The 11,012-nt window shown below is 43.4% G+C and overlaps 1 protein-coding gene and 1 pseudogene across 2 annotated transcripts; one reads left to right on the forward strand and one right to left on the reverse strand.

Annotated features, from left to right (window-relative positions):
• Nucleotides 1-533: 533 nt before the first annotated feature.
• On the forward strand, nt 534-10,899 carry LOC310698576 (uncharacterized protein). The gene is made up of 2 exons (XM_083485954.1): nt 534-762; nt 8,696-10,899. The coding sequence occupies exon 2, from the start codon at nt 8,739-8,741 to the stop codon at nt 10,062-10,064; it is 1,326 nt and encodes a 441-aa protein (XP_083342080.1). The 5' UTR covers nt 534-762; nt 8,696-8,738; the 3' UTR covers nt 10,065-10,899.
• On the reverse strand, nt 6,690-7,785 carry LOC310697912 (nucleic acid dioxygenase ALKBH1-like; annotated as a pseudogene). Its single transcript has 2 exons — nt 7,744-7,785; nt 6,690-7,665 (listed from the first exon to the last, which is right to left on the reverse strand). The product of its transcript is annotated as a nucleic acid dioxygenase ALKBH1-like (transcript).
• Nucleotides 10,900-11,012: the final 113 nt, after the last annotated feature.

The raw sequence follows: 11,012 nt of genomic DNA on the forward strand, positions 1-11,012 counted from the left end.
CAAAATGTAATTTGAAGGTGTAACTCGTTGGCAGACCTGAATCTGGCATGTTGCAGTCATTTAATCTATGGGTTTCCAGAACATGAGAACCACTTTCATCCTTTGGTAATATGTTATTACCTAACAGCACTTCTTATTTGCATGGATCAAGCTTCAGTTCATTCACCCAAATTGAGCTCATTACTGGTTCCAAACAGCTGCTCAGGACAGGCAGGGTGACACCTGGATTAGATGAAAAGGAGAGGGAGAGATCAGGAGGATGTGAACTGCACACTGAAAGGTCTCCCATCTAATTCAGTTCATGATGCCCAGGTATGTCTCTTCTCTCTCCCTTTTCTGGGTCAACATCGCAGTCAGATGGTGAATCACAGCTAGACTTTCCTTCAAAGAACAGCAGATTATGATCTCCTTTCCTCAGCCACTTGTTAGGCTTGTTTTTCCACTAAACTCAAATTTTACATCCTGCTAGCTGTTCCTGCTAAAATATTTTGCATACTGTGGCGTGTCTCTGGATATCCTCATCTCTTACTTTTCTCCTGCGATGAACAAGACAAGACATCAGACTATTGGCTGATGGTCTTATACATATTTTTGGGATAGATTGGAAGAGCTAGGGATTCTTTGCATTAACTTTTCTGATCCAGGAAGTGTTTTTGAAACATGCTTGCTCTGGGGGATTTTCTGGTTTTTTATTTGTAGGCTTAAAAGGAGGAGGGAAATAGACAATTGGCACTTTCCTGTGTGACCTGAAGACAAAAGCAGGTACTGTGTCCCATTTTACCTTTGTCTTGTTGTGCTAAATGTGTTAATTACGCTCCTTGGTGGTCTCTGAAAAACATTTAAAAAATGTGCTTTGCTTAATGGTAGTAACATTTTAATAATATATGTAGGAAGTACATAAACCTGCATCTTTCAGAAGACATTAGCAGTTACTTGAAACTGTTTGGAGGGTTTTATCTTTGGCTGATGACTTTACTCTTCTCCAGTAATTGCTGTTTTTACTGATATTTTTTATTAATTAATTAATTTTGCTTATGTCCTGCTGCTATGCGTGTTATAGATTTGAGGTCTTTGTGTGTGTCTCATCTGCTTAGTTATTTAGTATAAATGTGATCCTTTACAACCTCTGTGCTACTGACTCTCAAACTATGGGATTGTTGAAATATATACAGTGGAACCTCAGGTTGCAGACGTAATCCATGATGGGGGAACATCCTGAAGCGCTGCGGCGGCGCGGGCACGATTTGGCACTTCTGTGCATGTGCGAGCTGTGAAACCCGGAAGTACCGTATTTTTCGCTCTAGAACACGCACCCGACCATAACACGCACATAGGTTTTAGAGGAGGAAAATCCGTAGGCATGCCACCCATAGGCATTCCCTCCATAACGCGCACAGACATTTCCCCTTACTTTTCAGGAGGAAAAAAGTGAGTGTTATGGTGCAAAAAATACGGTAACCCCTTCCAGTACTTCTGGGTTTCCTACGGTCCGCAATCCGAAAACGCATAACCTGAAGCATCCGTATCATGAGGTTTGACTGTCCAAATATATACAACAAAAATTAATCTATTTGAGTCAAGCCACTAGATCCAATTTTTTAAAGCAATGCAGACTAAAGTTGCTTCTGCCCCTCCCCCCCATTAGGAGGCCTGAAGCTTAAGCATCATTAGTTTCATAGTAGATCCACTTGTGTGTGTGAGAGAGAGAGTGTGTGTGTGTAGATAGATGATAGATAGATAGATTATAGAAAAATTATTATATTTCTATTATTTATCCCAACAAAATATATAAAAACACAGTAAAAGTTCAAACATCAAAAACTTCCCTGTACCAGTGGCTGCCTTCAGATGTCTTCTAAAAGTTGTGTAATTCTTTATCTCCTTCACATCTGATGGGAGGATGTTCCACAAGGTGGGTGCCACTATGAATAAGGCCCTCTGCCTGGTTCATAGCTGTCAACTCTTCCCTTTTTTAAAGGGGAATTCCCTTATTCCGAATAGGATACCTTGCAAGAAAAGGGAAAAGTTGACAGCTATGGCCTGGTTCCCTGTAGCTTCACTTCTCGCAGTTAGGGAACCACCAGAAGGCCCTTAGAGCTGGATCTCAGTGTTTGGCCTGAACAATGGGGGTGCAGACACTCCTTCAGGTATATCGGGCCAAGGCTGTTCAGGGCTTTAAAGGTCAGTACCAACACTTTGAATTGTGCTCAGAAATGTACATGCGTTTCAATATTTCTCTGATTAAAATAAGGACATCCCATTCCATAATGATAATTTTACTATTTATTCCCCACACATCTTATTGGGTTGCCCCAGCACTCTGGGCAGCTTCCAACATATATAAAAACATAATAAAACATTAAAATTTAAATACCTTCCCAATATAGGATTACCTTCAGATGGCTTGGGGGTTGGATAACTCCATACACTCCAACATTTCTCCAGTGAAAATAGGGACATCCTAAGGAAAAGCGGGACATTCCAGGATCAAATCCAGAAACCAGGACAGCTTCTCTAAATCAGGGATGTCCCTGGAAAATAGGGACTATTGGAGTGTCTGAATGTACTGGGAGCCAATGTAGATCCTTTAGGATTGTTGTTCTATGGTCCTGGCAGCTGCTCCCAGTCACCAGTCTAGCTGCTGCATTCTGGATTGTAGTTTCCAAGCCATCTTCAAAGATAGCCCCACATAGAGCACATTGCAGTAGTCCGATAACCAGAGCGTATACCACTCTGGCGAGACAGGGTGCAGGCAGGTAGGGTCTCAGCCATTGTACCAGGTGGAACTAGTAGACAGCTACCCTGGACACATAATTAACCTGAGCTTCCATGGACAGCTACATGGGTGTAACTAATGGGGTGCAGGGGGCAGTCCCCCGCTCCCAGGTCAAGTAAAACTATCTAACTGACCAATCATGTTCCCCTGAACCAAGCCCTGTCCCCCCAACAAAAATCCTGGCTACACCCATGGACAGCTAAGTCTGAAATGACTCCAAGGCTGTGCACAGTTATTCAGGACCAGGGAGTCCCCCACACCTACCCATCCCATGTCCCCCCAGAAACAGTCCCACCATCCATCCTCCAACCACATCCAGTCACTCACTGATTCCGATTTAAACAAGAGGTAGAGCTGGGTACCATCCACATATTGGTAAATACCCAGTCCAAACCCCTGAGGATCTCCCTCAGTGGTTTCATATAGATGTTGAAAAGCATGGGGTAGAGTACGAAGCCCTGAGGCACCCCACAAGTGAGTGCCCAGGGGTCCAAACACTCATCCCCCTACACCACTTTCTGGACATGGCCCAGAAGGAAGGAGCCTAGGTTGATGGTATCAAAAGGTGCTGAGATCCAGCAGAACTAGGAAACAGCTTTCACCTTTGTCCCTAACCCGCTGGAGATCATCTACTAGGCAGTTTCAGTCCCATGATGGGGCCTGAATACTGATTGGAAGGGATCCAAATGGTCCACATCCCTCAGACGTGCCTGGAGTTGTTCTGTGACCATCTGCTCAGTCACCTTGCCCAGAAACGGAAGATTTGAGACTGAGTAATAATTGGCTATAATGGCCAGGTCCAAATTGGGGCAGAAGAAGGGGTGGGGTGGGGCAGACCGCCCCAGGTGTCTTCGCTGAGGGTCCCAAGCCTACCCTGAGCTGTCGGGGGGAAAGAGGAGGAGCTGCGCCACTTTGCCAGCAGCATTCCCCCCTTCCCCTTCATTTTGACAGCTTGAGGGAGGCTTGGGAGTTGCGACAGGAGGTGTGCCGAATGTCCACCATCGGTGGCTCACTCTGCCCCCAGCTGCAGGGCACACATGCCGCTCCATGCACCCAAGCAGCTATCCTGCGCCATGGAGGGCACCCTCTGCGCCCCACGCCCCTCGGGAGTACGCCTGCCCTGGGCAGCGCGGGCATATGCTCCACCACTGGTCCAAATATGGTTTTTAAAGAAGCAGTTTAATTATATAATTTGTGTGTACATGCTATAATATATATTGGTGGTGCACAATGAGATAGTTAAACTTTATGAAAAGTATAAAATCATAAATTGCAGAACAAATTACCAATGCTGAAACAAATTAATTCTCTAAAAATGTTAGATTAAAGCTCTCTTGCTGTTGTTTTTTTTAAGGAAGGCTCACACCTGTATTATGGAATAGGAGGGCACAGTGAGGCATGGACACAATTGCACCTGAGTGCCGTCTATGGATCTGTGGAGTTCTGGCAGCTCTCGTGTTTATTGGGGAGCTCCAGGCAAGGATAAAGGCTTGGAAACAGCTGGAGTGCAAGGGGTGCAATATCTGTTACAGGTGTGACTGCCCAAACATATGTAAGACCATATGATTGTGCCTGCTATGGTGACAAAGAAGGCCTACTTTGCTGCGTTCATAAAATCCTCAAGTAGTTGCCCAGTAGAGCAATTTCCATTTTCTGAAACAGTATAGGAACTGAACCATGGTCATCTTTCAAAACTTTACCTTCTCCAAATTTTGCAGTGTAGTTCTCCAGCCAAGCTATGTGCACAAACTTGCGTAGACTAAAGTATGCATTAAAAATATACATATTTGTGAAAATATCACATAAAAATGCATTATGTTGGACCACATTTGACTCCTTGTTGCAGAAGAAACAAGGTTTCTGGTTTGGGATGGTCTTTACTGACCATTTCTCCCCAAAAACAGCTTATGGAGAATAAGCTGAGGGGAGTCAGGGATGGAACTTGGACTTCCCATTCCTCTCCCTCCCATCAAATAAAACAAGTCTTCAGCTAGTATTTAAGAGAATCTGCTCTACATTTAATCTGGAGAAGAGACATTTTAGAGGCAAGACAACAGCCACCTTTAAATATTTAAATATTTTAAGATGGAGTCAGCTTTTCTCTTGCTCAGGAGGGGAAACTTGAACCAAGAACTAGGATCTCAGCTAAACTTTATGGCACGACCTTAAGAAGTGCATCCCCCACTGACCTCCAACTCTGAGCAGGTATATAATGGACCACGAAGCCTTTCAGGTTTCTGCCAGTCTTTATGGGCTGCAAAACTCTTTGCTGCAACCAACTAACATGATTACCTCTCTGTACAGTTTTAAATGTTATCGCTTATATACAGTGGTACCTCTAGTTACAAACGCCTCAGATTACAAACGCTTCAGGTTACAAACTCCACTAACCTGGAAGAGTTATCTCGAGATGAGAACTTTGCCCCAGGATGAGAATGGAAATTGTGTGCCGGCGGCACAGTGACAGCAAGAGGCCCCATAGCAGAAGCACGTCTTTAGTTAAGAACAGTTTCAAGTTAAGAATGGACCTCTGGAACTAATTAAGATGTGGTACCTCTAGTTACGAACCTAATTTATTCCAGAGGCCACCGGCACAAGATTTCCATTCTCATCCTGGGGCAAAGTTCTCAACTCAAGGTAACTCTTCCAGGTTAGCGGAGTTTGTAAGCTGAGGCATTTGTAACTCGAGGTACCACTCTACTGCCCTTTATCAAAAGACCACAGGGTGGTTTACATTACAACATAGGTTTCCAAGCTCCCCACCACCTGAGATGGGCTACTTGAAAACTGCTGGGGGTCTTGGCAGACTACCTACCATATTTTTCGCTCTATAAGATGCACCTGACCATAAGACACACGTAATTTTTAGAGGAGGAAAACAAGAAAAAAAATATTCTGAATCAAATGTTGTTGAAGAAGAAGGAGGAGGGAGGATCAGGCTAAGGCATCACGACAAGAGTGATCTTATGGAGTGAACGCAGGCTGCGCAGCTCTCCCTCTTGCTGTTCTGGCTTCAGCGAAAGCAACGCAAAGCCTTTTCAGCAAAGTGGGACAAGCAAGAGGGAGAGCTGCGCAGCCTGTGTTCACTTCATAAGACGCACACACACTTCCCCTTACTTTTTAGGAGGGAAAAAAGTGCATCTTATAGAGCGAAAAATACGGTAATTGTTTTCTGCCTGCTGTAGCAATGTGCTGCAGTAGATGCTGTAGGCTTTTACATTTTATTTTTATTGCTTGCTTCATGTATAGAGCATTTTATTGGAATACAGTTTGAGTCCACCTTGTCAGGAAACAGCACTAACAAGCCTTTGTCATGTGCACCCAGTATATGTATACTGATGCCCTGATATAGCAGGCGTGATATTTCCAGCCCAAGGGCCACATTTCCTACTGGGCAGCCTTCCGGGGGCCATGTGCCAGTGGTGGGCAGAGCCAGAAGCAAAAGCAAGTGGAGCAATTGATGTAAATGTTGCCTTTGTATAACAGGCTAACATCTTCACACTCACCCATTCCTCTCCACTCAGTCTAGTAAGAGGCATTGCCAGAGTTTCCAGCACACATTTGAGCCTGGCAAAGACATTCAAGGACACTGTGAAGCAGGGTCAGTAGGGAGTGTGGCAGCGGAGTGGGTGTGATATGATGAGAATCTTTTCTTTCCCCAAGGAATGTATATTATATTCAGACAGTGTTAACCAAAGCACCGGAGTGGCATTCTTTGGTTGTGTGACCTTGGGAGAAAACACAACACAAGTGGTCTTTTGGCCCGAGCCATGTACTCTGCCCACAAAGTTCAAAACATTTTGTTATACATCCAATGAGTATGTTGCTGTTTTAGTTGCTGCTCCATATGGCCAGGCTGCTCCTGGGTTGTTACCAACACAGTCTTTGTTGAAGAAAGGGGAAACTGCAGGTTTCAGCTGTCTTTACCAGACTTGTGCTTTTTTATTTTGCTGTGCTCCTCATGATAAGAGCCTAGGGAGGAAACATCCAGGTCACTCTCTGTCCTGGCTTCACTTGGGAAGCTCTGACCTTCAGCTGGTACCTGCCTGACAATCATGTTGATATGGGATGCTTGCAGATATTTGGCACAGACCTGCTTGTCCTCTTGAGAGCAGGGCACCATAACAGAGTCTTCAGGAAGGTCAGCTGAGAGAGGCAGCTCCAGACAAGAAGGAAAGGGCTTCCCCTCCAGGTTGGGCAGAATCCTGGGGCATGCGTGGTACAGCAGGTGGCTGTAGCTGGACATGATCATCATGTCCCCGCTGTGCATGAACATGGCCACAGGGGCTTCATCTCGTTTCAGCCCCCCTAACAAAAATATGAATGACTGTCCAAAACTGAATGATAGAAGTGGCTGAAAACAGTCCAATTTGGACTCATCCACATGAATTCCCAGAGATGAATCAAAGTGATGATAGTTCAGAATCCCTGCTTCCCCTTGGAAATGTGGAAAACCACAAGCTTTAGCTCCTTGCTCCAAGAGGAAAGCCAAGTCAGATGGAAAGGGGGTGTAGTGGTTGGCTGAATATTTATTTGTATTCCATTTATAATGGTGACACAAAGTCACCCAGCAAAGCTTTTCCAGTAAAGTTATTGAGGCCCATTTGCTGGAACTTTTGTTTCGCAACTGATACTGACGTTCCCCCCACAGATCAGCGGTCTCCGCAGAAGACAAGCACATATCCAAATTGCACACATTAGGCTTCTGGGTGTACGTCTTCAGGCACTGCTTCACTAGTGATGCTGGCAGCCTGGAATGAAGGGATCTGGGGTAAATATAACCCCTGGGTAGTTATTGAGACCATAGGCTTTCCATTGGCTGGACGCAGTCTTGCTCTGTAAGCATTGTGATCACTTACTGAAGAAAAACTCAGGGGAGAGCTGACAATCTGAGGAGTTAGTCAAGAATTCCCCACCTCAGTACACCTTTAATGGGTTTCTGGCCTACCCACCCCTAAAAAACTCACCCCCAGCTCTGCCACAGGAGAAGCCTTCCCAACTGCATCCATCTGGCATTCCTGCTCAGCAGCAAAAAAAAAGATGGTGAGAATCTTAAAGGACAAACAGAGAGGCTTGGAGGTCTGCATTCAGCCTCTAGGCTTCAGGTTCTCCACCCCTGCTATAGAGCTTTAGAAGTAATTTTTTTAATACTGAACTCAATTCATATACACCTAGCTATGCAGATGATGTAGCATATATTCTTGTTGCATATATGACACTGTATTTGAAGAATGCATGTTTTGACATACCCATATTTAAGAATTGGCAATATATTTATTTACTGTCAGACTGTTTGATGCCTTTTATTGTAGTATGAAATTAATTGGAGCTGTGTCAATAACCACAAACAGATTTTCCTGCCTCACCTTTGTGAATTAGTCATATCTGCAGTGAATTATTCACATTTGCATATTTCTCCCTGTTCTGGTCTCTTGTATAGAAAAAAATAATCCATCACAATAATTAAGTTTTAAAGCTTTACTTCAGAAACTTGATTTAAATGTTATGAAAACAGTAATTGATACATTGTCTCAGTTATACATTTCCCTTCTTACATGCACTGGTCCCAGTATAAGGCTCTAGAACATCTCAAACCAGGTTTTCCAGCTAAAAATAAATGAGCTTTGTCCCGTTCTGTTTCCTGCTTGCTTGCATCTTCGGCAACACCCAGAGAAGATCTGTGTCAGCTTGCAACAACTCTGTGACTCCGAATGGGCTACTTCATAAACCTAAATAAACATTATGAAATTCTATCCAAAGATCCATGGCCAGTCACAATTCTAGCCCATGGAATATATTGCAATGGAAAAATACAAGCTCTCATCATGTGTTCATAGATTTTTCACAGTAACTTAAAATACAATAAAATTACTATTTTATGTAACATTAAAAACTTCAACAACCTTCTCTCTGTTGCAGGCTCAGCAGTGGAACAGATGCTGGTGTGGATCTCAAGCTGGAAATGATGTTCCGTTTTCGAAGAAAAACTTTTTTAGCTACAGTGGTATGTCTGGTGGCTCTTGCCTCTATACTAACACTTTCCTACTACCGGATACAGAAATACCCTTTACTACCCAAACCTCTAGCACAGAAAGAAAAAGACCTCTGCAAAGGATGGGTCACCAATAACTCAATCTCTGCTTTGAGTGACAACAGATCTTTTATTATCACTCCATACTTCGATGACAGGGTGGAAAGGCAGACTCGGGTGATTGGGATTGTACATCACAAGGAAGTTAAGGACCACTATTGCTGGTTTTGTTGCCCAGCTGATGATGTGGCCTTTATCTCTAAGGCTACAATAGAGTTCCACTTGGATCGTTTTGGATTTCCATATGTGGTCACAGACTTGATTTGTTTGGAACCCTCACACTGTGAGCCTCGTTACATGGCATTGCAGTCATCTGGCAAAGGATCTGACAGTGGCATATCACCACGGTTTGAAATAAAAAATCGCCAGCGACAGAGCACTCTGGTGGACTTCACAGTGTGCATCTCCACCATGTTTGGAGACTATAACAACGTCCTCCAGTTCGTTCAGAGCATAGAAATGTATAAATTCCTTGGAGTGCAGAAAGTGGTGATCTATAAGAACAGCTGCAGCCAGTTGATGGAGAAAGTCCTTCAATTCTATGTGGTGGAAGGGACTGTGGAGGTGGTGCCCTGGCCAATCACATCCTATCTCAGTGTTTCTAATAAATGGCATTTCACGAACGATGGGACCAAAATTGGCTACTATGGACAAATCGCTGCTCTGAATGACTGTGTCTACCGGAATATGTACAGGAGCAGGTACGTTCTACTGAATGACATTGATGAAATTATTCTTCCCGTTCAACATATGAATTGGAAAACCTTGATGCAAAACCTTGAGAAACAAAATCCGGAGATTGGTATCTTCCTCTTTGAGAACCACATTTTCCCAAATAATGTCTTCACCTTCCCCCCTGTTCATGTTCCACATTCTTGGAATATGGTACCTGGAGTCAACATCCTGCAGCATGTCCTCCGAGAACCAAACAGGAAAGAGATCATAAACCCAAGGAAAATGATTGTTGATCCGAGGAAAGTGGTTCAGACGTCTGTTCACTCTGTCCTTCAGGGGATCGGAGGCAGTGTGGAAGTCCCTGCAGATGTTGCAATTGTCTTCCACTGTCGGTCTCCTTTCCAACCAGATTTGCCCAGGGAATCCCTGATCAAGGACACAATACTCTGGAGATATAACACATCACTAATAGGCAGAGTTAACAAAGTGCTACAGAAGATACAATTTGAAGTGGTGAAGTAGTAAACAGAGGAAACATTACTGATATTTCTCTTTGGAAGTTCACCCAAAGAGTATTTGGGAGCAAGTTGTACAGGATGAATTTCCAATGCATGTTCAAGAGAGGAGTATCATGAATTCAAAAGGAACATGTTTGTTCTTGAGAATGTGATTCAGGGAGCTACAGAAAAAGTGATGGCATAATTTGTCATGCATTGCAAAAGTGCACTAGATATGGGAAATGATGGGTCAGAGACCCAGTGGTCCGTCTGTGTCAGCATCCCATCTATGATAGCAGCAAGATTTTTCTGAGGTCATGGACCAAAGTCAAGGGTAGCCATCAAAGGCACTATCCTTTTTGTACTGAGCTCCTAGCAACAATTTTAAGGATTAGGGTTATATTCACTTTTAGTTCTGCTCAGAATAGACCCATTGTAAAGAATGAACATGACTAAGTGAGATCAATTAATTTCAATGGGTCTCCTCCAAGTGCAACTTAGTTGAATACGACCCATCCTTGATGAAGGATCTGTTTAACTCATCCAGTACTGTGTGTAGTCTGTATATAAATATATCAGATATAAATATAAATATCAGTGTCATACGTGCATATCATATATATAATTGCAGAATGCTTCTGTTCAAAATTCCAGCTGACCGTTCCCTTTTCTAGGTTATTCCATTCTGTCCATCTTCCCAGTATTCCATGGTCCATGAGTACACAGTCCTTGTGGTTCTCCCAAATGAGCTGCTATCTCCTACTTTTATATGTGTGAAAATCTTGGCTACACAAGAAATGGCATGCACAGGCTGAATGATGGAAAAATAAAGAATAATACATCTAATGCACAAAGAAAAAGGTGATGTGAACTCTTTACCACTTAGATGAGTTCTACAATCAGCATAATATATAGTTGTAGAAAAATTGTCACCTGCAAATTGAGTAGATTTGCAGGTTTGATATTATATTCA

The sequence above is a fragment of the Podarcis liolepis genome (genome assembly GCF_965112155.1).
Source record: "Podarcis liolepis genome assembly, chromosome: Z".
NCBI classification, from domain to species: domain Eukaryota; kingdom Metazoa; phylum Chordata; class Lepidosauria; order Squamata; family Lacertidae; genus Podarcis; species Podarcis liolepis.

Bases quoted from the DNA above. Each gene is read 5' to 3' on its own strand.
- LOC310698576 (XM_083485954.1), top strand. From the start codon at position 8,739: ATGATGTTCCGTTTTCGAAGAAAAACTTTTTTAGCTACAGTGGTATGT.